This window comes from Triturus cristatus, chromosome 7 (genome assembly GCF_964204655.1).
Source record: "Triturus cristatus chromosome 7, aTriCri1.1, whole genome shotgun sequence".
Classification (NCBI taxonomy): Eukaryota; Metazoa; Chordata; class Amphibia; order Caudata; family Salamandridae; genus Triturus; species Triturus cristatus.
In genome coordinates this window covers 762,598,864-762,626,538 of record NC_140590.1, presented here as the reverse complement: position 1 = coordinate 762,626,538, position 27,675 = coordinate 762,598,864, and the positions used below count along the sequence as shown (strand labels likewise).

Genomic DNA, 27,675 nt, shown 5'->3' with positions numbered 1-27,675 from the left:
CCCTGCCCTTATTGTTGTTGCCTCTGTAACCACCCCTTTGGTTGCCCTTTGAAAAGGTATTTTGAGGAGGGGATTTGTAGGAGGTAGAGGTGCTATCGGTGGAGAAGCCTCTGCCTGTGCCACGAAAGGAGGAGCGTCGAAAGGAACGTTTAGACGCTTGTGTTTGGAGTGCCCCCATAGACTTTGCTGTGTCTGTGTCCTTTTTCATCTTTTCCAACGCTTCGTCTACCTTGGGCCCAAAGAGCGTTTGTTGGTCAAAGGGGTGATTGAGTATGGACGCCTGGACTTCAGGCTTAAACCCTGAGATCCTGAGCCAGGCATGGCGACGAAGCAGGACACTGGTATTTATGGCTCTAGAAGCAGTGTCGGCTGCATCGAGGGCACACTTAATGGAGGTATTTGTAATGAGTTTACCCTCCTGTATTAGCTCATGAGCCCTACGCTTGTGTTTCTCGGGGAGGTGCTGCATAAGAGCCTCAAGTTTATCGTAGTGTGCTCTGTCATAGCGCGCAAGTAGCGCTTGTGTGTTTGCAATGCGCCACATGTTTGCAGCTTGAGAGGCGGTGCGCTTGCCAGACGCGTCTAGGAGTTTGGATTCCTTGTCTGGCGGTGGGGCTTCTCCTGAGGACTGGGAGTTAGCCCGCTTTCTAGCTGTAGAGACAACTAGGGAATCTAAGGGAGCAGGGCCCTTAATGTATGCAGGGTCTGTGGGTGCCGCCTTATGCTTTTTCTCTATTCTAGGGTTTAGTACCCTGGCCCTGACAGGGTCTTTGAACACCTCTGCGGCATGCTTGGTGACACCCTTAAGCATGGGTAAGATGGAGGTGGATTTGTCCTGTATGTCGAATGTATCCAGTAAGAAGTCGTCTTCCACTGGTTCAGTGTGCATGTCCACCCCATGGTAGTGTGCTGCTCTCTGCACTAAATGATGGAACCCTAAGGAGTCCTCTGGAGGAGACGGCCTGGATGGGTATAGGTCGTCCTGAGGGATATCGGGTACATCAGGGTTATTGTAATCCTCCCACGGGTCTGGGGTCCCTGGTGGAGTGGGATCCATGGGGGCATCCGCCGGATAATTGTCCGGGTCCCCGTCGTCCGGATCTGGGGACGGGGCCGGAGAGTAGTGAGGTAAGGGCGGCGGAGACCTGGGAGGGGGTGGAGGAGGTGGAGGAGGTAGGGGAGGTGGTAGTGGGGAGGGCACTCTGAGGGGAGAAGTAGCAGAGTCCTTCCGTTTGGGTGGTGGAGGAGGAGCCGGAGTATCAAGGCGTCTTTTCTTGATAATTAAAGTCAATAGTCCAGTCTTTGGATCTTTGGACAGAGTCTTTTGTAGAGGGTCTGGTGTAAACAGAGCCAGTGGCGTCGAATCGTCCGTCGGCACCGGTGATTTCGGAACCGAGGACTTCGATGGTTTGTGTGCGCCATGCTTTTTTGGGGCCTCCTGTTTTTTCGGCGTCGAAGGAGTTTTCGGCGCCGGAGCGTCGGTGCCGACAGATTTATGTTTGTGTTTGGTCGGCACCGAGAGTCCAGGCTTCGGCACCGGTGGCTTCGGAATCGAGCTGGATATTGCTTTCTTCGGTGCCGGATGCTGTTTTTCGGCACCGGGCGTCGGCTGGCTCGATCCCGAGCTGCCGTGAGACTTTGGATGCTTCGACACCGAGCCCGAAGGTGGGGTGATCGAAGCTTTGGTCTTGGTTTTGCCCAGGCCGGCAGGCGAGGGAGTAACCTGAGTCTCTTTGGTTTTGGGCGCGGGGGTGGGAGGGGGCACAGTACTCGCGGCCGCTTCGCCGGTGTGATGTCCTCCACGTCGGAATCGTCGGCCTCGGAAGCGCTGACGACGTTTTCTTCCTGCTCGGTGTGTGTTTGCCCCGAAGCTTCGGCGCCGTCTCCGAAGATGTCCGGTGGAGCTGCAGACGATGAGTGCGCCATGGTGCGTCGAGCTTTTCGATCCCGGATGGTTTTCTTCGATCGAAAGGACTTACAGGCGGGGCAGTCTCTGGCCTCGTGTTCTGGAGAGAGGCAAAGATTACACACCTGATGGAGGTCGGTGTGGGGAAATTTAGACCCACATTTTGGGCACTTTTTGAACGGAGTCCTTTCCATCGGCCGGGACCGGAGTCGAGGAGGGCCCGAAGGCCGGTGCCGATGTACGGGATGGAGAAAAGTGCCGCTTCAAGAGATGAAGATGATGATGAAGAAGAAACTCGAAGAGACGAGGATTTTCCGTCGAGGCTGGAACCGTAGAAGTTCGAAGCCGGAGCACGAAGTATCACATCCGAGCCCGATGGCGGAAAAAAACAATCTAAGGATGGAGCCGAAGCCCATGCGCAGTACGGACCGAAGGAGGAGTCACCAAACTCGTGACTTCCAAAGACTGTCCAAGAAGAAAAACAAACTGCAAACATCCGGGCCCAACACCAGATGGCGATCTATGCTAAGTGTACAATCTGCAGCTCATATGCCTCGAACATATGATTCAGGTAAAGAGGATTCCTAAAATTAATAATGATAGAGTCCCCTCTACATGTTTTCCTCCAGATCCCCATCCATGGTGCTCTTCTTACCATCAGAAATTCTGTTGATAATCGTTGAGCGTCCCACCCTTTTCAATAACCAATTAATCGATGTATTCCTCAAAGAATCATCAGATGAAATTATATTTGGAGGAAGGGATGGTACACCTTTCAGAATTAAAACAAATGGAGTTGCTTCTGGAGGTAAATGTAAAACATGATTATCCTTTGGCAAAAATTATTCTCAGGGTCAGAATTAGTAGACCGCATACCTCCTTAGGCTCATAGGATGATTGACCACTATCTGCCCTCCTTTACCCTCCCCCTGTCGTGGTTATACTATTTTGGAATTATTAAGTTTGCATATGATTACAATTTGTGGTAGAGGTCCCAACATTCCCAGCTCTGACAATCAGAGATGGATCAAGGGGTAAATGTGTAGTCGGGGAAATAATAGGACCCGCTGAGTCAACTGAACATCACAGGTTGACATGTTTTACAGGAATACTTAAAACTGTATCTATAGCTGGGATATAACCTCAGTAAACAATTGTTTCACAAAGTCTTCCAACAAAACCAAGTACATGTCAATAATATCAGCCTGAGGAATGGAGACTGCCATTCTAGGAAATGTGTCTCCATGTGCTCTGGATTCATTACATGGTATTCAGCTATCCAAAGGTGTGCATTGTGGTCACTGTTCCTTACATGCCAAACAAAGGTGTCTGTTGCACTCATCTTGGTTGCAGATCCTCAATACTATGTACCTAATTTTTGCAAAGTTTGGAACAAGCCCATTCCCTAATATTTAATTACAGCACGCCACCCCAGGGTTAGCTGCATTTAGTTAGGCATGCCCGTTATATATTTATGCCTTAAATCAAACTTACTCTGGCCATGAGTGGCACAATTCTAAGTAAGTTCCAAATGAAGCGATCCTCTACAAATTTTTACTAAGCAAATTTCCTAATGTTTGAAGACAGCAAAGGGTTTCAGTACAAAGCTCATTCTTCATTAAATAGTTTTTCACTGAACATTTCAGTTAAAATTACTGCATTGTTTTTTCTGGTAGCCAGGTTAACCCCAGGAATAGGTTCTTCGTGCTAAGCATTTTCACATAAATTGTTTGTGTAAGCCAGTCAGGGCTTAGTGGTGTATGCAGTCTATGTGGGGCTGATTCTTTTTGAAGTTCCTATCCATGTTTAGTGCAGGGCTTAAAGGAGAGAGTGTAAGAGAAGCGGATTCTGCTTTATATGACCTCAAATCTAGAAAGTCATCTGGATTCAGCCTTTTATGAATAGTCAGGAGTCAATTGTAACTCACTTCAGTTTTCTTTAAAGAGGGCACCATATAAACAGAGGTTTCCCTCCCTCTGGCATTAAAAATACATTTCATACATTTCTAACAGAGAACTAGAGTAAAAGTCAGTACTGAAGTCTGATGAACAAGTAGGGAGAATTTCACCTGGGAAGGGTGTTATTTAAAACAGCCCGACAGAGAATCTTGGTAGCCATTACACTTTGGGTGGAATGCTGAAAGGCCGTCACAAAGAAGACAGTTCTAGTAAATCTTTGAAAGTTAAAATTGACTTTGCTGTAAACACTGAGCTACAGCACTGCAAATCTTATATGTATTGTGTACCTCTTACTGCCCTAATTAATTCATCATACATTTCCCATTCGGGGTTCCATTTCAAGAACAAATTTTGAAAAGAAATTCTCGCAATCCACCTAGCAATTTGCTTGGTTCCTGTGTACTCAGGAAGGCGCCCTCCAGCTGCACGCTGCACACCCAAAACCAGTGCAACATACAGTGTCCAAGGGATTTAACAATGCATACATTGGCCTACTTAAAATTCAATGTACACTGTTTTTATACAGCTAGAGAACAGGCTCTTCTTTCTCGTCACTTTAAAATCCTTTATATTGACAAACCTTAAAGAAATTGGTCAATGGGGTTAAGTGTCTTCAGTCGGACACAAAAGATCTCAGTGAACATGACACGGGGATGCAGCTACTATCACAAGGCAGTCCTTTACTCAAAGATGTGTGGTTGTGTCCTCTCTCAACCCCTTGCTGTCCAAGCAGAGCGTGAATCCAACCCCCTCAAATGCCCTTGGGTTCACACTCACACTTCATTACCTTCTTAATGTAGAAGAAAAGGAGCAGCTTGAGGGTCTGCACAGCCGGAAGAAGAGGAGAGAACAGGACGCCCAGCCTAAGGAGGAATGCAGAGGGTTTATACAAGCAATATCACATGTCTTGAACCAAACCCAAGTCAGAACAGTTACTTAGAGTGAGAAACCTATACTAGTGCACAGTCAGTCAGGGAAGGTAATGTGAGTCTAGCGGGTCAGGTACAGTGACTGCTTAATTCGAGTCATGTCATTCAGATGACCTGAGACTTACACATGTACTGCGACTCCTGAACCAGTGGTCAGTCAGGTAAAGTACAGTGAAGTTCAGTACCTGTCATTTCTTATGCAACCAGGCCTATACCATGCCAAATTCTGTACAGTGAGCTCTAAACCTGGTCAGATCCTGTACAGTCCGTGGGTACTAAACATAATTATTTCCTGTATAATTAGTTTGAACCCAATTAGATCATGCGCAGTCTAGTCATGCAGATAAAGCCCTAAACCAACCACTTTGTGCAGTGTGAATATCCATTTTTAATATCAAATATTCTGAAACCAAATACATTGTATGCTGGATTCAGCCGCACCCCCAATTGTGTATTACGGTTTACAATGACTTCTAGGGATAAAATGATTACATCTTACTTGGCACCATCTTGCAATGAGGTTGTAAATGGTTGCATGGTCTTCGGCTTTACCCTGCCGAATTGCTGTACACTTTCTGGTTGCAGGCTGCAGTTGTGAAGGGATGCAGCGGAGCAAGATTTAAGTAACCTGGTCTATGAAGCCTGAAAACATGACTCTCAAAAATAGCACTAGTGTATACAGCCAATTCAAGTAGTATTTTCGAGTGACAGTGGAATACCCCATTATTTAGGTTTCACCTAAAAGAGTGAATACACTGTCTCTTGCTACACTTTATGTTATCTTCCAATGGGTTTGGAGGCCGCCCATTGCTTACCATTTGTTGGCATCATTGTCACTCATTTGCTTGCTTCTTGTCAGCTTCCATAGGCTTGCCTTGTTATTCTTGTGTTTGTTGCTCTCCTGGAGCATTGACTCATTATTGTGTGCTTCCACTGCTCGCCTTTTCAGGCACTACTATCTTCGATTTCCATTTAAGAACTCTGCAAGAGTGTGCATGTTTTCCTGCTGTCTTTGTCTTGTACTACTCACCACCTCAGTGTTTTTCACCCTTTCACCTCCTGCCCATTTTCTGTTATCTGTCCGCTCCCCCATCCCCTCGCATCTGTCCTCTCCCACCACCGGTGTCCTTCTCAACCAACCTCCCTCCCTTTGTGTTAGCTCATTCCTCAACCCTCTCCCCAGTTTGTTTTATTCCAACAAAGTGGATTGATGGTATGGGGAAGCACACGGCTAAAGATAAATAAAAACAGAATTACTATGGTGTGACCATTACTAATGCACATTTTCTTTTTAGATAAGAAAAAGTGCAATAGCCCTCGCTGCGTACTCAGGCGTTTTATTAGTTTTAGCCAGGCTGCACAGTCTTCATCATGGGGAGGGATGTAGGTTAGGATGAATGTTGTATGTTTGTGGTTCTTGGGTGGACTGGTGATTAGTGGAATACGTTAAGCTGGTGAGGTCCATTTCAGCCATCCCAGTCTGCATATGTTTATCCCAGAATTTTCCAGGAAACCTATGTATCTGATAGCTGTGGCATGAGGGGGGGGGGGGGGGGGGGGGGTATGGCAGATTCCAGCCTACTCATTGACCCACTTTAGATTCCTAAAACCTACTCTTCATTTTTAGGTGGAGCCTGTGCAGCGCATGCGCTGCTCTGCGAGGCATGCTGTATTGAGGAATGGAATAAAAGCTCCGCCCATCTTTTTCATTGGCTCCTGTTACAGTGCTTTCAACATCATTGCTTTTCATTCGTGAATAGGCTTACTAGTCCCTCCTTGGTACCATCCTCTCTGCATTTGTAACCTTCCATAACAACTGGACTTTTTACTTGTGGTCTTACACAGTCTGCTTTATCTAGTCGGTGAGCACTACTTTTTTAATGGTCTTCCTCTATTCCACACACAAAGTCGCCGCCCTCTTTTGCATTGTTGTTATTAATGTATTTATTTTCTAATTTGGCAGCACGGTCAGCTTTCACTTTAGTGGCCACGCTTATTTATTTATTCAACTTACACCGCGGTCCACTTTCACTTTAGTGGACGCGCTACAGAAACGTTTTTTTTTTTAAAGAGACGGCACCCCATACCGCGCTTTCACTTCAATGTTGGCTGCGCCCATTTCTTTAGACACTGCTCACTGCAACCTAAATACGGTGAACAGTGTCAAAAGAAAGGGGCGCGGCCACAAAGATAATGGTATCGCATTAGAGAGAGTTTGAGCTATCAGCATTAGAAATGACAATGCCTTTTATATATGTGTTGCTTTTTAAAACACATAAATAAAAGGCATTGTCATTTACAATGCCAATAGCTAAACTCTCGCAAATGCGAGACCTATTGCACTGAAAATGCTCGTTTGGTTTGTATCCATCTTCCATGACCACAGAACCAGAGAGTGACCCATTAGCTACACCTTGGCCAGTCAGTCACAAGGACCGGATTGGAGAAGCCAACAGATATTTTAATTTGGCTGAATAAATCCCAACTAGACCACAAGATCATACTTGGCTCATTGTCTCCCCACGGACGATGCCTGTACACCAGTGTAATAGAAAATGAACAGAAGGGCCAGTCAGTCTTATATAGTGTCCCTATCCCTCTCATACAGTGTACGTTCAGCTGAAGTAGGTTTTGAAAGTCAGCACTAACCCAGTCAGATCATACATAGGGAGTCCCACTCAAGTCATGTACTTTGTGGCCTGAACCCTGTAAAGTCATGGTCAGTCAGTCCCAAATTCAGTCGAGTCCAGGAAGGAATATGCTACTTACCAGTATGCATCTGTTCTTGGCATGTAGAGCTGTAGATCTACACACTGTGCATAGATCGCCATCTGGTGTTGGGTCGGATGTTTGCACTTGTTTTTGTCTTGGAAAGTCTTTGAAAGTCACGAGGTATGTGACTTTTCCTTTGGATCATAGTGCGCATGGGCATCGGTTCCATCCTCAGATTGTTTTTCGCCAGTAGGGAAATGATGGAGCGTAGTAAGAAACAGGAAAGATGCCCATGTGTGGTGTATCTAAGTAAGATAATACTGGAACAGATAAAGGAAGCCGGGGAGGCGGGTGGGCATGTGTAGATCTGCAGCTCTACATGCCAAGAAAAGATGCATACTGGTAAGTAGCATATTCCGTTCGAGGCATATGAGGCATATTCAAATAGTGTTTTGAGTACAGCCTGGACCACACTAGCCTGTTGTTTAGTTTGCACATCAACACAGTAGTGTTTTGTGAATGTGTGCGGGGTAGACCATGTAGCTGCTCTGCAGATATCATCTAAAGGAATGTTGCCTAAAAATGCCATTGAAGCCCCTATCTTTCGTGTAGAGTGGGCTTTAGGAGGAACAGATAATGTACGTTTTGCTTTATGGTAACAAATCTGTATGCATTTGACAATCCACCTAGCTATCCCAGATTTTGATATGGGGTTGCCTTTGTGTGGTGGTGAGAAAGACACGAATAGTTGTTTGGTCTTACGAAAGGGTTTTGTTCTTTCTATGTAGTATAGTAGTGCTCTTTTGACATCTAAGGTGTGAAAAGCTCTTTCTACGACTGTTTGTGGCTGCGAGAAGAATACAGGCAGCTCTACAGATTGATTGAGGTGGAAGGGAGAAATGACTTTAGGGAGGATTTTAGGATTAGTCTGGAGAACAACTTTATTAAGATGCATCTGGAGAAAGGGTTCTTGAATGGTTAGTGCTTGTAGTTCACTAACTCTTCGTAGAGAAGTAATGGCTATGAGGAAAGTAGTTTTCCATGTTAAGAATTGTAGCTCACAATTATGTAGGGGTTCAAATGGAGGCCCCATTAGACTTGTGAGAACGATGTTTAAATTCCACTCAGGGGAAGGTGGTACTCTGGGGGGAATTATTCTCTTGAGTCCTTTCATAAAGGCCTTTATGGCAGGTACTCTGAAAAGTGAGAGATGCGGTCTATTTTGTTGATATGCTGCTATGGCAGCAAGATGCAATCTGATAGAGGTATAGGCTAGGTTGCATCTTTGGAGGTGTAGTAAGTAGCCTATGATGTGTGGGATAGACACATCTAGGGGATTAGTGTTGTTGTTATGGCAGTATACTACAAATCTCTTCCACTTGGCTGCATATCATGCTCTATTGGTAGGCGTCTAGCTTCTTAGGTAACCAAGGTAACCAAATTCTAGGATTTCAGGAGCCAGATCGCTAGGTTGAGCTGAGCTGGGTCTGGGTGTTGGATCTCTCCATGGTTCTGGGTTAAGAGGCGTGGAGAGAGGTGTAGTTTTTGGTGCGGGACTACTGAGAGTTCCAGCAGTGTGGTGTACCATGGCTGTCTGGCCCAAGTTGGAGCAACTAGGATGAGCGTTAATGAGTGTTGCTGTAGTTTGCGCACCACTAGTGGAATGAGTGGGAGAGGCGGAAAAGCGTACGCAAATCGGCCTGACCAGTTCATCCATATCGCATTGCCTTTGGACAATGGGTGAGGATACCTGGTTGCGAAGTTTGGGCATTTGGCGTTTTCTTGGGTGGCAAAGAGGTCTATCTGTGGTTGTCCCCAAATCTGAAAAAACGTTTGAAGAACTTGTGGATGAAGTTCCCACTCGTGGATTTGTTCTGTTTGACGGATCAAGAGATTGGCTATTGTGTTTTGGACCCCTGGGACATGTTGGGCTAGGAGAAAAATGTTCTGAGGTATAGCCCACCTCCATATGCTCTGTGCAAGTTGAGAGAGCTGCAGAGAGTGTGTCCTGCCTTGATTTTGGATAGAATACATGGCTGTCATGCTGTCGGTGCGGACTAAGACAGTCTTGCCTGATATGTGTTTTTGAAATACTTTTAAGGCCAGGAATATGGCTAGTAACTCCAAGTGGTTGATGTGGAGTAACTTTTGTTGAGGCGTTCACCTGCCCTGCATGGTGTGATGTAGTAGGTGAGCTCCCCAGCTGGAGAGCGATGCGTCCGCTGTCATGACTATTTGAGGAACTGGCTCGAGGAACGGTCGCCCTTTGGAAAGGTTCTTGGTGTTCCACCACTTCAGAGAGCGATGGGTACGGCCATCTACCAACACCAGATCTATTAGCTGAACTTGAGCCTGGTTCCATTGGCGTGCTAAGCACTCTTGGAGAGGACGCATCTGGAGTCTTGCATGAGGCACTATGAATATGCAAGAGGCCATCATTCCTATGAGTTGCATGAACACTCGAGCTGGAAGAGAGTGTTGCGGTTGGAATCTGGTGAGAAGAGCTTGGATGCTCGCCATCCTGGCGGAACTGGGATAAGCGAACGCTCTTGAGGTGTTTATTGTGGCACCGAGGTATTGTTGCATGTGGGACGGTTGGAGCTGGGACTTGGCGTGATTTATTGTGAATCCCAGGTTGTGAAGTTGTTGAATAGTGGCGTGAGTGTGTTGTTCACACTGATTGTACGATTTAACTTTTAAAGGCCAGTCGTCTAGATATGGGAAGACATGTATGTGTTGTGTTCTTAGATGTGTTGCCACTACTGCTAGGCACTTGGTGAACACTCTTGGTGCTGTGGTGACTCCAAATGGGAGTACTTTGAATTGATAGTGCTGACCTTCCACTACGAATCTGAGATATTTTCAGTGAGCGCTGTGAATGGGAATGTGGAAATAGGCGTCCTTGACGTCTAGAGTAGCAAGGAAGTCGCCCTGGGAAAGCAGAGGGAGGACCTGCTGAAGTGTGACCATGTGGAAGTGGTCTGAATGTATGTATAGGTTTAGAGGTCTGAGGTCTAAAATAGGCCTTAGAGATCCGTCCTTTTTTGGTATGAGAAAATAGAGGGAGTAGACTCCCTTGTTTTGTTGGTGCAGGGGAACTGGTTCTATTGCACTCTTTTGTAGGAGGGAGATTACCTCCTGCTTGAACAGTAATAGATGTTCTTGTGACATTGGGCGGTGTTTGGGTGGGATGTTTGGGGCGGTAGATGTTAGTTTGAGACAGTAGCATGATTGAATGATTTCGTGGACCCACCTGTCTGAAGTGATGTTTATCCAGGCAGGGAGAAATTGGTGGAGTCTTCCCCCGACTGGAGGGGAATAGTCGAGGGGAAGTGGAGGTAAGTCATAGGGTAGGTGTGAAGGCAGAGCGGGAGTTGTTATTTTTGCCTCTGCCTTTGCTGTTATTCCCCCTGTAACCACCCCTTTGGTAACGTGTAGTAAAGGTGGATTGTGCGGGAGCTTTGTAAGAGGTGGAAGGGCTATCAGAGGAGTAGCCTCGATGGGTGCTTCTAAAGGATGAGCGACGAAAGGACCGTCTGGGAGCTTGCGATTGCAAGGCTCCCATAGATTTGGCGGTGTCTGTATCCTTCTTCATCTTTTCGAGGGATACGTCTACGTTGGGCTCAAATAAGTGTTGCTCATCAAAAGGTTGATTGAGTATAGAACTCTGAACTTCGGGTTTAAAACCTGATATACGTAACCAGGCAAGACTACGCAAAAGGACACTGATGTTGATTGCCCTTGAGGCGGTGTCCGCTGCATCTAGGGCACAGCGAATGGAGGTATTAGTGATGGTCTTACCCTCTTGGATTAGCTCACTGGCTCTGTTTTTGTATTTGTCAAAAAGATGCTGCATTATGGACTCAAGTTCGTCATAATGTGCCCTGTCATACCTGGCTAGGAGCGCTTGGGTGTTAGCAATGCGCCAAATATTTGCTGCCTGTGACGCTGTGCGTTTGCCCGAGGCGGCTAGGAGTTTGGATTCCTTGTCTGGTGGTGGGTTTGGGAATTTGCCCTCTTCCTGGCATTAGAGACTACTAGGAAGTCTAGTGGTGCGGGGCCCTTAATACTGGGTCAGTAGGGGCAGCTTTATATTTCTTCTCTAGTCTTGGGTTGATGACCCGAGCCCTGACAGGGTCTTTAAAGATCTCTGGTGTGTGCTTAATGACCCCTTTAAGCATGGGCAGTGTTGAGATGGACCTTTGTGTGGTATCAAAGGTATCCATAATAAAATCCTCCTCTACTGGGTCGGTATGCAGGGCCACCGCGTGGTATTGGGCAGCTCTTTGAAGGAGCTGGTTGAATCCAATATTGTCCTCGGGGAGGGGGGGGGGAGGCCTGGAGGGATAAATATCATCTTGTGGGGTGTAAGGGACATCTGGGACACTCTAATCATCCCAGGGGTCAGGGGAGCCAGTAGGGGTAGGGTCCCCAAGGGGTTGGTCGTCCGCACCTCCCCCTGCATCATCTGAGGTGTTGTCATCATCATCATCTTTTGGGGTAGGTGATGGTGTGGGAGAATGGTGTGGCGGAGGAGGAAGAGGAAGAGGAGGAGGAATCCTTAATGGAGAGGTGGCAAAGTCTCTCTTCTTTGGTGGTGGTGCGGGCATGTCTAGTGGTCTTTTCTTGATGCTGAGCATTAAATGACCAGCCTTAGGATCCTTCATTAGAGTCTTTTGGGTAGGATCTGGTCGAAACAGTTCATCTGTGGGAGACAGATCCTTCGGAGCCGAGGGCTTCGGTGCCGTACGTTTTTGGGTCGTCGATTCGGTAGCGGTTCTCGGCTTGGAACCGTGTAGTTTTGAAGTGACTTTATGAGTTGGAACCGGTTGCTGTTTTTTCGGTTCCGAGGTCTTCAGTTTGGAAGTATCGGGGCCTTTCGGTGGGCGGTTTTTAGTCGGCTCCGAGGGTGTTGTCGATGCCGAGGAACTGGTGCTAGCCTTCGACGCCGAGTGCTTCGATGTGGGAGCAGCGGTCGGCATGGATGAGGTCGATGACGCCTTTTTCTTCGGTGTCGGATGTTGCTTTTCGGTACCGAGGGTAGGTCGAACTGAGCCCGAGTCGCTTCAAGGCTTACTAGGCTTCTTCCCCGGGCCCGAAGGCGGGGCATAGGAAGCAGTGTCTCGGTGTGCACCTGGGCCCGAAGGTGGAGGTGGTACCGAAGCCTTTTTTTGACGGTGTCGAGGGGGGGGGGGGTGGTGGGTGGGTGGGTGGGGGTCGACGTCTGTACTCACGGCCCTTTGAGCTGGAGTGATGTCTTCGACGTCGGAATCATCTGCTTCGGAGGCGCTGATGATGGCTTTCTCGACTCAACCCTGCTCCAGAACATCGACACCCTCTTGAAAGATGTCGTCGGGGATCGAAGATGACGAGCGTGCCATTGTTCTTCGAGCTTGTCGGTCCCGGATGGTCTTTTTGGAGCGGAAGGAGGCACAAGCTAGACAGTCTCTGGCCTCGTGCTCCGGTGAGAGGCAGAGGTTGCACACCTCATGTAGGTCAGTGTGGGGAAACTTCGACCCACATCGAGGACACTTTTTAAATGGTGTCCTTTCCATGAGCCGGAGATGAGGCCCGGGTAGGCCTGAAAGCCTTTGTCGACGACCGGAATCGAAGACTTCGAAGTTGAAGGGTCGCATGTGGCGGGAAACACGATCGAAAACAATACCGTCGAGATGGGAAGGATTGCGCGTTGAAAGAGAAAACCGTTAACGGTTCCGAACTGGAACGCGAGAACACATCCGAGCCCGATGGCGAAAAAAAACAATCTGAAGATGGAGCCGATGCCCATGCGTACTCTCATCTAAAGGAGGAGTCACATACTTCGTGACTTCCAAAGACTTTCCAAGACAAAAACAAGTGCAAACATCCGGGCCCAACACCAGATGGCGATCTATGCACAGTGTGTAATCTGCAGCTCATATGCCTCGAACAGTAATGTAACCCAGTCAGCTCCTTTCCAGTGAGCCCTATCTTGTCAGTTCATATTGAGTAACTCCTAAGCAAATTAACACCATGTACAGGGAGTCTGGAGTTAGTCATGTTCTCTAGAGTGAATGCTAGTCTAGTGCAGTCATGCATAAAAAGTGCCCTGTGCAGTCCAGTTGTACATACCTGCTTCCTCACAGCAACACATACTGGAATGAGCATTCTACCAGAGGCAGTGTAGAGTGGAACCACCCATTAAATGTGCACAGAAAATATAACATCCTTTGTGTAGGAATGCCTATCCTTGGATGTATAAAATATCCCCAACCCACTGGCCCATGCGCCCCATCCCTTTGCATAGCATACATGGAACACCTGAAGACACTAGGAACCACATGAAAACATTCACCAGAAAACACATATGTATATATATTTTCTCTCTCTCACACTAACAGGAACCCTCCGGAATATATGCTGGGATCATCCTGGTCACTTTAAACTGGAACCAACTGCCCTCCCACGCATCCTTCCAATGGCCAAGAAAAGTTTAGCACCGCCATTTGTTACCCACCACTAATAAAGGGAAACACCACCTCTTTCCCCCTCTCACCTTCGACAACCCCTTCCTCGATACAGGCATCCTTCCCCTGACATGAGTGACCAAGCCTCCCAAAGCTGTGTACAAGATAGGCAGACCCAGCCATAGGCATATGTGAAGAGACACACAGGCAGTAGATATGAAATTGCACACAGGAAACCACCATCTAAAGTACACAGGGAACACTCTACCCTGTAAATAACTAGAAACCCTTATGCCATCCATTACCAATACATCTACAGTGCTCCCCCTTTTCCACAGTGTACAGAGACCATCTAATATTGTACAGGACATCCCACAGAGCACCCAAATCCCCCACATTGCAGAGCAACCCCCCCCCCCGCACTGGGTTAATGTATCCACCTCACAAAAGGCAGGCCAGTGAAACCGGACAGATTCTGCACAGCGCTTACCATGCCAACGTCTGGCCATAGATGAGCTCGAGGACATTCCGAGCGATGTCAAACTCAGGCCTCCGTTTCTTCTTTAGCCTTCTTTCCAAAATTAACCTGAAGGACAGAAACACACAGAGTAACTTGAGTGAACCATGACAGGGGGGTATGCAGAGGAAGCAGGAGCACCCAGAGAGGAGGGCTGCATCACACAGATCACCAGGAGGGGGCAAGAGGAACTCAAGTAGGAAAAGACACACACAGAGGGTGGGCAATGGCAAACACACAGAGGGTGGACAATGGCAAACACACTGAGGGTGGACAATGGCAAACACACAGAGGGTGGGCAATGGCACATACATAGAGGGCAGGGCCAGAGGGAGTGCAGGGGCACATGCAGAGGGAGGACAGGGGCACACACAGAAGCTGGGTGGACACATTCCAAGGGAGGACAGACACACACAGAAGGCAGAAGGGCACGAGCAGAGGGAGGCAAGGGGCACACATCGAGAGAGGATAAGTACAGACAAAGGGAACACCGGCACTGATATAGGTGTGGAGCTGACACAGGTAGGCAAGGGCACACAAAAGGAGTACAGCAGGCAGGTACACAGAGCAGGTAAAGGACACGGCCATGAAGGCAGCTGCACCTGTAGGGAGTTTTGAGTATCAAAAGTGTGGCATGAATACAGATATGGGGCAGCTCGCAAAGAGCACCAACTGAGGGACAGGCACAGTGTGATATCAGCATGAAAAGAAGAATGCCCTGAGAGAAGGGTGGGCACACAAACATATGCACACAGACGATCTGGTACCCATACGCAGACGCACACACTAGTAGCATGGGGTGTACGAATGGGCCACAGGGTCAACGGTCAACAGACAATAAAGGGGACACAGCTATTCAACGGCACTACATTTGCAAATGGAACTAATGGTGGGCAGGCACACGAGAGAAACATTTGCCAACCTATTCTTGGGTTAGTGGTGCATTTCCCTTCATGGAGGCTCTCCCAGCCAGAAACTGGGACCAGTGGTACCTTTGTTCTCCAACAGGAGTCAATGACTCTGGTCACTGTTGGCTTCTATCACCCCTACTTCACTTCTACACAGTGGCCCTGCCTCGCCTCATGTGCCCTTGCCACTCCATGAGTGTCCCCAACTCTCTGTGGGTCCCCTAAATTTTCTGTAGGCACATTGGCCCCTTTAGGTCAAGAGCCATAAATGTTCCTAGGATGGTGGTACTAACATCAGGCCCCCTGAAGGAGAAACTGACGAAGTGATGTAATAACCTCAGGAGGTGGTTCAAAGGGTGTACACTTAATATCTGGCCCAGCGTAGAGATGAACTCAGGTAGCTACTAACCTCAATCTACCTAGAGAGACACTCCAAAGAGAGGTTTAGTAAATTGAAGACCTTCTGGAGAGATGCTCCAGAGAGGAAGATACTAAACTCAGGATCAGATTGTGTTACCTGCCAGGGAGGGTGATACTGACCTCAGGACCAACTCCCCAAAGAAGGTGTCCAGCATTGTGAAGATGAAGTCCATGACCACAAACCGGTACAGCTCCTGCCCCACAAAGGTTTCCCAGCACTAAAGACAAATGAAGAGGTAATTAGAAGGCACAAGCCCAAAGCATCCACATGAGGTACAACAAGATCGACTTGACCAATTAATGAGATTTAGACCCAAAAAACACAATGTATCAAGGTACATTAATAATAAATAAAGTATGTCAATTCAGAGGTAAAAACACTATTTCTAATATAAAGCACGTAGTCACTGTTTTATTCAGAGCATAGGATTAATTAAAGGTTTCCGACATCTGTTTGAAGCGTCAGGCATTAGTTTCAACTAACAGACCGGGAAGGAGCTATGAAAATTCGTTGTGATATAATATGTATAAAATGTTAGTTTCCAAGCTGTGCTTGCCCATAAGAGCTTGGAAGTGATTCTGAAGGTAACGTTTGATAATTGATTAGGTATAATACAATGTTCATTCAGTAGAATGGCATGCCAGTGTTGAAATAGTAATGGCATGGTTTTCCCTCCTAGAGAAAGACTAGATCAAACACAAGGCAATTTGTCAGTCATCTACTTCTGTAAAAACTACAGAAGAGAAAGAAAGGAAAATGCTATTTACCCAGAATGCATCTGTTCTTGGCATATAAAGCTGTAGATTCATATGCGTTAGCATGGATCGCCATCTGGTGTTGGGCCCGGATGTTTGCACTTTGTTTTCTTCGGATAAGTCTTTGTAGTCATGAGGTAGGTGACTCCTCCCTTTGGGGTGTGCATGGGCATCGACTCCATCCCCAGATTGATTTGCCTTGAGGGTGATGATGGAGTTAGTAAGAGTAGAAAAGGATGTCCATGTATAGTGTATCCAAGTAAGATAATACTGCAACAGATAAAGGTACCTGGGGAGGCAGGTGGGTGCATATGATTCTACAGCTCTATATGCCAAGAACAGATGCATACTGGTTAAGTAGCATTTTCCGTTCGAGGCATATGAGCTGTAGATCATATGCGTTAGCATAGACTATAGAGCAGTTATCTACCCAGTGGTGGCTAACCTGTATCTGTTGCAGTGGTTTGAAATAGTGTTCTTAAAACTGCCTGGCCCACACTAGCTTGTTGTTTTGCTAACACATCTACACAATAGTGCTTTATGAATGTGTGTGGTGTAGGACATGTTGCAGCCTTGCATATGTCATCTAAGGGTATGTTCCCTACAAATGCCATTAAAGACCCTAATTTGCGTGTAGAGTGCGCTCTAGGGGGAATCGTTAAGGTGCGTTTAGCCTTGAGGTAGCATATTTGGATGCACTTAACTATCCACCGTGCAATACCTGCTTTTGAAATGGGATTGCCTTTATGTGGTGGGAAAAAGCAACAAAGAGTTGTTTAGTTTTCCTAAAAGATTTGGTTCTCTCAATATAATAAAGTATTACTCTTTTCACATCTAAGGTGTGAAGAGCACGTTCTGCTACTGAGTCTGGTTGAGGAAAACACACAGGTAACTCAACAGACTGGTTGAGGTGAAAGGCAGAAACGACTTTGGGTAAAAAATGTGGGTCAGTCCTAAGAACCACTTTATTGTGGTGAATTTGTAAAAATGGTTCTTGTATGGTTAGTGCCTGGAGCTCACCAACTCTTCTAAGAGATGTGATGGCTATAAGGAAGGGGACCTTCCAAGTCAGAAACTGTAGTTCGCATTTATGCAAATGCTCAAATTGCAGGCCCGTGAGTCTTGTAAGGACTATGTTAAGATTCCACACGGGAAAAGGTGGAAGTCTAGGAGGAATGATTCTTTTGAGTCCTTGATAGCGGGTACCCGGAACAAAGACAAGTGTTGTCTGTTTTGTAGATAAGCCGCTATTATGGCAAGATGTAATCGTATAGATGTATATGCTAAGTTAGCACATTGTAAATGTAACAGTTAGCAAATTATGTTTGGAGTAGAGGCATCTAACGGATTGATTTTATTGTTAGTACAATAAATTACAAATAGTTTGCATTTTGCTGCATAGGATGCTCTTGTAGTAGGGCGTCTAGCCTCTTTAATGACGTCCATGCAGTCTGGCGGGAGATTAAGGTAGCCAAAATCTATGATTTCATTTGCCAGATCGCAAGGTTGAGTTGACTGGGATCTGGATGTCTTATTTCTCCATGGTTCTGAGTGAGAAGCTTGCGGGGGAGGTGTAACTTTAGGTGAGGAACTACTGATAGTTCTAACAGGGTTGTGTACCATGGTTGTCGAGCCCATGTGGGAGCAACTAGGATCATTGTGAGGGTATGTTGCTTGAGCTTCCGAACCACTAATGGAATTAGCGGGAGAGGTGGAAAAGTGTAAGCAAATTTCCCGGACCATTTCATCCATAGCGCATTGCCTTTGGACAATGGGTGTGGATACCTGGACGCAAAGTTTGGGCATTTTGCGTTTAGATGTGTGGCAAACAGATCTATTTCTGGGTCGCCCCACATCTGGAAGAATGGGAGGAGTACTTGCGGATGTAGTTCCCATTCGTGAATCTGCTGTTTTTGACAACTGAGCAGATCTGCAATATGATTGTTTACTCCTGGGGGATGTTATGCAAGGAGATATATCTTTTGAGGTATGGCCCATCTCCATATGCTTTGAACTAGGTGTGAAAGCTGTAGAGAGTGTGTCCCCCCTTGTTTTTGTATGTAGTACATTGCTGTCTGTAAGGACTAGGACAGCCTTGCCTACTATGTGTGCTTGAAAAGTTTTCAATGCCAGAACAATTGCTAGCAGCTCCAGATGGTTAATGTGGAGTTGCGTTTGTTGTAGTGTCCATATGCCTTGAATGGTATATTGTTGAAGATGAGCTCCCCAACCAGTGAGTGATGCGTCTGCTGTGAGTACTATCTGTGGGACCGGGTCGAGGAATGGCTGCCCTTTGGAAAGGTTTTGTGTGTTCCACCACTGCAGAGAGAGATGAGTGCGGCCGTCCAACAACACCAGATCGGTTAACTGACCTTGAGCCTGGTTCCACTGACGTGCTAAGCATTCCTGTAGGGGACACATTTGGAGCCTTGCGTAAGGAACAATTAGAATGTAACATGCCATCATTCTGATTAACTGCATAAACACTCGGGCTGGTAGTGAGTATTGCGGTTGAAATTGTGATATCAGTGTTTGCGTGTTGCCTATTCTGACTGGGTTGGGGTACGCTAGAGCTTTGCGGGTGTCTATTGTAGCTCCTAGATATGCTTGCGTGTTGGAGGGATGCAGATGAGACTTGGTGAGGTTCACAGTGAATCCCAAGTCGTGAAGTAGTTGATCTGTATTGCGAGTGTGGTGTAGGCAGCTGTGCTGCGACTTGGCTTTTATTAGCCAGTCGTCTAAGTACAGGAAGACGTGAATGTGTTGTCTTCTTAAATGAGCGGCTACTACTGCTAGGCACTTGGTGAATACTCTTGGTGCTGTAGTGACCCCGAATGGGAGGCCTTTGAATTGGTAGTGTTGTCTGTCCACCACGAACCTGAGATATTTCCTGTGAGCCGGGTGAATGGGAATATGAAAATAGGCGTCCTTTAAATATAGAGTGGAAAGAAAGTCGCCTTGCTGAAGCAATGGGAGCACCTGTTGTAGGGTGACCATGTGGAAGTGATCGGATTGAATGTAGAGGTTTAGCTGTCTGAGGTCCAGTATGGGCCTGAGAGAGCCGTCCTTTTTGGGAATTAAAAAGTATAGGGAGTACATTCCTGTCCCTTGGTGGTGTAAGGGGACTGGTTCTATTGCGTGTTTGTGTAACAGAGAGAGGACCTCTTGTTTTAACAGGGTGAGATGTTCTGGTAATATTGCCTGCTCTCTTGGAAGAATTGTTGGTGGAGTGCTGGTAAGTTCCAGGCAATAACCATTTTGGATAACTTGTATTACCCACTTGTCTGAGGTAATTGAATTCCAGACAGGTAGGAAATGAGAGAGACGTTCCCCGAATGGAGTGAAATGGTTGGGGGTAGTGAGGGGAAGTCACTGTTTGTTGGCAGGGGAAGGGTGGGTGGAGTTGCCGCTTCCTCAGCCCTTGCTATTGTTTCCTCTGTAACCTCCTCGAAACTAGCCTCTGGAGGGGCTAGATTGGTTGCTCCCCTTGTAAGAGGAGGAGGGATTTTCTGCCGACATTGTTCTTGAGCCACCCCTTTAGAAGGAGTGGCGAAAGGAGCCCCTGCTAGAAGGTAATTGTAGGGCTCCCATTGATTTTGCAGTGTCAGTATATTTTTTCAATGAAGTATCCACTGTTGGCCCGAAAAGATGCGCTTTATCGAAGGGCTGATTAAGTATGGAGGATTGTACCTCCTGCTTGATTCTAGAGATTCGAAGCCAAGCGTGTCTCCGCAGGAGTATGCTTGTGTTAATAGCACGTGAAGCTGTGTCTGCAGCATCTAGGGCACATTTTATGGAAGTGTTTGTGATGAGCTTCCCTTCCTGAATGAGGTCGTTAGCTTTGGCCTTATGTTCTTCTGGCAAATGTTGTAGAAGTTTTTCTAATTCGTCATCATGTGCCCAGTCGTAACGTGCCAATAGAGCTTGAGCATTGCCAATACGCCAAGAGTTTGCAGCCCGGGAAGCTACCCTTTTGCCCGAGGCATTGATAGGTTTTGACTCCTTATCAGGAGGAGGGGCGTTGCCCGTTGTTTGAGAGTTAGCTCTCTTAAGGGCATTAGACACAGCAAGAGAGTCTAGTGGTAACTGACCTTTTACATAAACAGGGTCTGTAGGAGCGGCCTTTTATTTTTTTATCTACCCGAGGTGTTAGTATTCGGGCTCTAACTGGGTCCTTGAATACCTCATTAGTATGTTTTAACATGCCTTTTAGCATGGGTAGGGTGTTAGTACACCTTTGTGAATGTGTGAACGTTTCTACAAGGACATCCTCTTCTAGAGGGTCACTATGTAGGTCCACCCCGTGATATTGTGCAGCCCTGTTGATGAGTTGCGCAAAGTTAATGTTGTCATCAGGTGGGGAAAGCCTAGAGGGATATAGATCAGCGTCATTTGGTGCATCTGGATCCTTTTCATAATCATCCCATGGGTCAGTGGTGTGTGGTATGTCCGGGTCTTGTGGGATATGATGATAATCATCCCCAATCCCATACCCATCGTCAAAATCATCATCCTGTGAGTCAGGTGACCTTGGAGGTGGTGAATTTGATGGTGTGATGTTTGGAATAGGTGGAAGAGATCGAGCCATACAAGGGGGAGAAGGGTTGGTACCCAGGTCTCTTTTTTGCTTAAGAGGTATAGGGGCCTCTTGTGGGAGGTCTAACTTCCATTTCTTGGGAAGAGTAGCCATAAGATGTCAAGTGTTGGATCCAGAGATGGTTCTTCAGATGGAAGTTCTTTGGAAGGAGTCTCTGTTCCTTTGGTAGTGGATTTCGGCATTAAAGACTTTTGTTTAGAGTCTTTGGGTGCATTGTGATTGGAATCTAGTTCTTTAGTTTTAGCCGGTTTAGGCTGTGTAGCCTTCAGAGTGGTTTGTTTCAGCTCCGAACTTTTCGGCGCAGAGGTTGTCGGCTCTGAGCTTTCAGGTATGGGGTGTTTCGGTTCCGAGGACTTCGGTTTGGACGACTTTGGTTCCGGTTCCTTTGGCTTGGAGGGTTTCGGCTCCGAGGCCTTCGGTGTCAAAGATGTCCTCAGTACCGACGACGTGGGCGGAGTCCCATGTTTGTCCTTATGTTTTGGTGCCGAAGGTGTTGGTTCGGCACTGGACTGGGATTGGCTCGAGTCCAAGCCGGAAGGCTTATGTTTGTGTTTCATAGCCGGGCCCGAGTGCGAGAGTGATACCAGAGCCTTTTCCTTAGCCTGAGTGGGCACATGGGGGTCTGTACTCACGGTCCGTTGAGCTGGAGTGATGCTCAGGGCTTCTTCCATGTCGGAGACCAGTTCTTCTTCTTCGGCTTCTGCGGCAGGACTGTGTTCTGGTTCGTCGCCGAAGATGTCCGGTACGGAGCCGCTGCCGTGTTGCAGCTCGTGGCGTTGAGCCCGACGATCACGGATGGTCTTTTCCGATCGGAATGATCAACACGCTTCGCAGGATGATTATTCGTGTTCCGGGGATAGGCACAGGTTGCAGACCTTGTGCAGGTTGGGGCGTGGAAATTTAGCACGACACCCGGGACATAGTTTGAACGGAACCCATTCCATCAACTGCTGGCGTGGTCTGCACGGGTAGGCCCGATGGCCCGCCTCGAGGATCCTGATCGAAGGTTTCCCAGTTTGGACGATACGCAACGAATGGGACAGCGGGATCGGAGACAATACCGTCCAGGGTAGAGGATTGCGCGTCGAAGGAACAGGAGCGCAGCAATACACATCCGAACCCGATGGCGGAAAAAAACAATCTGGGGATGGAGTCGATGCCCATGCGCGCTATCACCAAAGGGAGGAGTCACCTACCTCGGAACTACAAAGACTTCTTTGAAGAAAACAAAGTGCAAACATCCGGGCCCAACACCAGATGGCGATCTATGCTAACGCATATGATCTACATCTCATATGCCTCAAACATAATTTATATGAGCAGGCTTTAAGATTATACAGTTGCTGCACATGTAACTTATATTTGGGAAACCTTCCCTGCTGCTTTAGATGTTTAGTATGAAATTCAAGAAGAAAAAGCAACATACTCTGTTAATGCTGCGATGTTGCATCGATTTGTTAACTGAACACAGATCCTGATAAAAACTATACCTGATTGGGCAAGGAATTGAGTGTTCCTGGCATATATTCACACTATCACCATCGCCAGTTTGAGTGGATAGAAGCCACACTCACTCAGTTTTTTGTAATGGATTTGCCCACAATGTAATCAAAGATGCCTGTCTTTTCAGACAGCTGCTTTTTGAATTCACCTGTTAACTAAGGTTCCCCGGGCAAAATCAAAAAAATAGGATTTGTCAACTGTCTGGAACAATGTGAAAAATATTGATAAGCTGCGTTTGCTGCCTTTGTGAGACTGAAGCAAAAAGAGTTGGGCCACAGTTCAACATAGGAGATCCTGCCATATGGTAATAACGAACACGTTACTTACCTTCGGTGATACTTTTTTTGATCGATACTCTATCTAACCATAGATCCCCTATACTGTGAATATTCCCCAGGTGTCAGGCTGTAGGTGGTGAGGGTCCATGCCGATGTTCGCTATGGAATTGATGAGTGGAGCTGCTTATAAGTGAAACCCATGCATGCTGATGATTGGCATAATCAGTGTGAATCTCTCTAAACCTGGGACCTTTTTAGATGGAAAAGAATTCAATTCACAGAACAGGGAGATGGAATGGTTGATGAGGAACCTTTGGTTAGAGTATCCACCAGAAAGAGCATTATCGAAGATGAATGACTTGCTCTTTTAACCACACACTTCTCACAATATAAATAGATACCATAGATGTACCTCTCCAAGTGGTGGGTGTGTAAACTGGCTCAGACTAAATAGTCCTGAAGGAGCAAGTGTGCAAAATGCCCCTCTCGACGAACCCGACTGTCATGGCAATAGTGCTTCGTAAACGTATGTACAGATACTCACGTAACCCTCTGGCAAATGTCCAGGATCAGCACTCCGCATGCAAGCACCACTGGCTGTGGTGGAATGAGCCTGTAGTACAAGTTACTTACCTTCGGTAACGATGTATCTGGTAGAGACGATTCTAGCCGCAGATTCCTTAACGTAGAATTATCCCCAGGCATGAGACTGGATCTGAAAAATCTTTGCCACAGCACCTCTGCACACTGGGGACGGTACCACGCGACCCTGCCCTGACGTCGTCCGCGGACGTAACGTCAGCGAGGTCACATAAGTCCCACCCCTGCGCACTGACGTCAGTTTTCTTCTGAGAACTTTTCCGTGCCACAACGCGGAGCCATCACCAACAAAACTGTGAGAGTATGGGAACAGTGTACGAAAAAAATCAGTGAAACAAAAAAGGGAGAAGCGAATGGTGACGAACAGCACCATTAGGGACCGTGCCAAGCACTGCATTACTGAAAATCATGGAAAGGAAAGAGCAGAGCACCACTGTGAGAAGCAACCCTGCAAAGCGAAAGCGAGAACCTCCCTGGAGGCAGAAAAAACATGAAAAAAAATCACGTGGCTGTCAACAGAAAGTCAGCAACCACAATCTAGAACAGTGAAGGGCAACAAGGCTGGAACAGAGGAGTAACGACAAAGCACCCCAAGACAACACCATCAAGGAGTGCCGTATCTCCTGTAAGCAGCTAAGGGCAGAGGCACAGCCAAGAAACCCCAAACTAGAGGATTGCGGAGGAGTCAAAAAAGCAATGAAAAAGAGAGAGAGAGATTATGAGGAGGCCCCACACTGGAATAACCAGGGCGTAGGGATGCAGAAGTACACATGAACCTACCGTCCAAGGACCACAAAAGAGGGAGTGGAAAAAACAAACAGAATGAAGTATCCCGCAAGGGAGGAAGAGAAAGAGGGCACAGGCAGGAGACAAATGCCACCCGGAGGGAGGCGAGTGCAGAAGACCAGCTGAAGGGTCCTCGCAGAACGGGAAGGAAGGGTGGGTCGTGAAGGAATCTGTGGCTAGAATCGTCTCTACCAGATACATTGTTACCGAAGGTAAGTAACTTGTACATCTGATAGAGACTACTAGCTGCAGATTTCTTAACGTAGAATAGATACCCTAGCCATACCCAGAGGGGAGGAGGGTCTGCCAGAGAACCTCACCAGCTTGAAAGAACACAGGGCCCCAACAGGGGTTGTGGCATGGGGACAGGAAGGAAGGCCCAGCCCCCACCAAGCAGAAGTAAGCCAGGAGAAGGGAAGGCCAGGATACCACAAGCCTACCCGAGGATCAAAGGGTGTCCGCCAGAAAACCCGGCGGGGCAGACAGCACCAAGCTAGTACCAAAGGAAGAAAGAACCACCCACAAATCCAAGAAGAAGAGGTGGAACAGAGGCAGAGCCCACCCCGGGAGAGCACACACACACACACAGCGAAGGGCACAGCTGAATGGGTGTCTATCCCTAAGTCGCGAGCAAGGCCAGAACGGGACCACAGTCAAGAAGCGCAGACATGAGAAAGAGAACACAGACACGCAAAGCTCTAACAACCAAGGGACAGGAGCACACGGTGACACGGCGAGTCCCACGGAGGGGGACCAAAACTACCATGCACACGCAGCAACAGCCGGCACATACCAAGAAGCAGTGGCTCAGAACAAGGCGAGCGCAAGACGAAGACAGCCAGGCCCAAGCCGGAACGGCGGGGAACGAGGTGGAAACACCAAGACACGATGCTGCAATCAGCATGACAAAGGTCGGGCCGATGACCCAGAGGCGAAGAAGATAGAAACATCAGGAGATAGAGACCGCACCAAGCGGTATACGGGGACGCCAGGAAAACGTGAGGATCCTGACAAGGTATCCACGCCCGCCCAGCTTAAACCATGGCTATACAATAGCCAACAAATACCCCACCTAGGGTATGAATCGTCCCTGAACAAGAACAGGGAAACACCTCTTAGGGGAAACCCGAAGCAGAGGTCCAAAACATAAAAGACCTGTGGGAACACCACAGACGGCTTACCAAGCAGCCAAACACCTCTTAGGGAAACCCGCATCACAGGCCAAGAACCAAAAAGACCAGTGCAAAATCCCACCGACGGCTTACTAACCAGCCAAAAAAGACACAAAGGGCACAACCTGTGGACCTATACCGGGGCACATAACAGCAAAAAACACACACCACAGGCTGAAGGGCTGAACCAGCAGCCAAAAGAATAAAGGGCCAACTAAAAGACCCTGAAGGCACTCAAAGCCGCACACAGCACACAACGGGACAACTAAAACCTAAGGCCCCAAGGAGAAAGGAGGAATAACGCCTCCCATAAGGCGTCGGAGAGCCGAGTTACGGAGGAGGAGGAGGAGGACGGAGCCCCGCAAGGAGTCTCTGAATAGCCGAGTCAGCGTGGGTGTGAAATAACAAAGACCCATCAAAGGGTAAATCTACAAGACGCTCCCGAACATTCTCTGGAAAGACACCATCCCGCAGCCAAGCATGGCGGCGGAGGGCCACAGAACTCGCCATAGCACGGCCGAGGGAATCAGAGACGTCCAAGGCCGAGCGGAGAATGAAAGTAGCTAACTCCCGACCATCCCGCACATGGTGCCGCAGGTCCACGCGGGCACCCTCTTGGGAGGCTAGAGACAGAAGGGACTCCGCAGAATCCCACAGCTCGGAAGTAGCCCTAGCCAACACACGAAGAGTGTTGAGGGCACGCACAGCAGCGCTAGTGGAGGCGAAAGTGTTACGCCCCCAGGAGTCCAGCCACCGAGCTTCTCGTGACGGCGGAAGCAGCACGGAAGGCAAGGAAGGAAAAGCAGCCCGTAGGACAGGGCCCTGGGCACTGTCCTACGGGGTGGGAAAAAAGACAAAGTGGATCGTGCGGAGCAGGACGGCGGAGGAGCGGTTGAGGCACCGGTGTCCCCGTGGCAGGGCGCCGCCAAGCCCCCAGAAGAGTGTTATGGAGCGATGGTTCAAAAGGGAGAAGCGGCTCCCCTCCACCAGAGCCCTGGTAGAGCACCTCTAACGAGTGGTCCGAAGGCAGTTGGGCAACCGGATTCCCCATCTGCAGAATGCCAGTGGCCGAGGAAATGGCCCGGACAAAGGCCACACTCGCCTCCGTAGGGCGACGTGGGGGGGGGGGGGAGCAACTCCTCCGTGGGCGAAGGCTGCAAACTGAGACGCCCATCCCCGGGCCCTGCTGAAGAGAAAAAAGATCAGCCCCTGAGGGATGGGAAACCCATGGACGAGTGGGGGACCTGAGGGGTCTCTGGAGAGGGCGGAGAAGCCTGCGGGGCAGAAAACTGCAGAGAATGGAAGAGCGGGTCCGGGGGCTGTGGACGTGAAGACGGCGTAGAACCCGCCCTGGAATCCGCTGGAGAAAAGGCTATCACGCGACGCCCAGTCTACGGTGAAGCGGAGACGAGGAGACAACAACCCTCCGGAGAGGAAGGGACATCGGGAGAAGAGTCGACGATCCGACGTCGGGACGGCGCCAGGGAATCCACCGTAGGCACCAAGGAGTCCTCGACTGGCGCCGAAGTGTCCATCAACGGCGCTGGGTCAACCTCCACCACCCAGTGCTGCCGCGGAGAGGGGTCGGAGACGAAGTGGCCAATGAACAGCGCGGGAAAGGCGCCGGCTCGGCCCCTGACGAGCCAGCCGCCTGCACCGATGGCCGAGAGGGACCCGGGGAAGCGTCCAGAGTCACGGCCTCCACCCGCGGCAGTGCCCGCGCTGGGAAGGAAAGCCGTTGACGCCGGAGAGGCGTCGGCTCGGCCTCCGGGAAGACAGCCGCCTGCCCAGAGGACTGAGGGGGACTGGAGGGCAAGCCCTGAGTCCCGGTGACACCCAAGGGAACCCCGCGGGGCTTTGCGGCGAGGCCGGGACGCCATGGGCCGTGGAGGGGAACCACGAAGGGCCGCACCTCGACGGCACCACACCTCCAACACCTGAAGCCGAACGTGTCGCCGCCGGCGAGTCCACAGAAGGACCCGCGCACGGCGAGGAATCTATGGACATCACAGGATGAGGAGGAGGAGGGCTCAAGGAAGCCTGCAGAGCCATAGCGTAGGCTTGCATCTGGGCCCTCGTCCCTCCAATGCCGGGAAACGGCGGATAGGGCGCACATCCCAGGAGGGACAGCGCCCTCTGCCGAAGGAGGACAAGGCCTCGGCAGCAAACTGCAAGACTTACCTGCGG

The 27,675-nt window shown here is 48.6% G+C and overlaps 1 protein-coding gene across 3 annotated transcripts in view; it reads right to left on the bottom strand.

Moving 5' to 3' along the window:
* The window catches only part of TMC6 (transmembrane channel like 6), a 340,145-nt gene that overhangs the window by 18,073 nt on the left and 294,397 nt on the right, over positions 1–27,675 (bottom strand). For all 3 annotated transcript variants that reach the window (XM_085617505.1, XM_085617502.1, XM_085617503.1), the window contains exons 14-16: positions 15,917–16,014; positions 14,442–14,537; positions 4,652–4,727 (exon numbers count right to left, since the gene is read on the bottom strand). In XM_085617505.1, the coding sequence (XP_085473631.1) occupies positions 4,652–4,727; positions 14,442–14,537; positions 15,917–16,014 (270 nt within the window). The remainder of the gene's footprint in view (positions 1–4,651; positions 4,728–14,441; positions 14,538–15,916; positions 16,015–27,675) is intronic.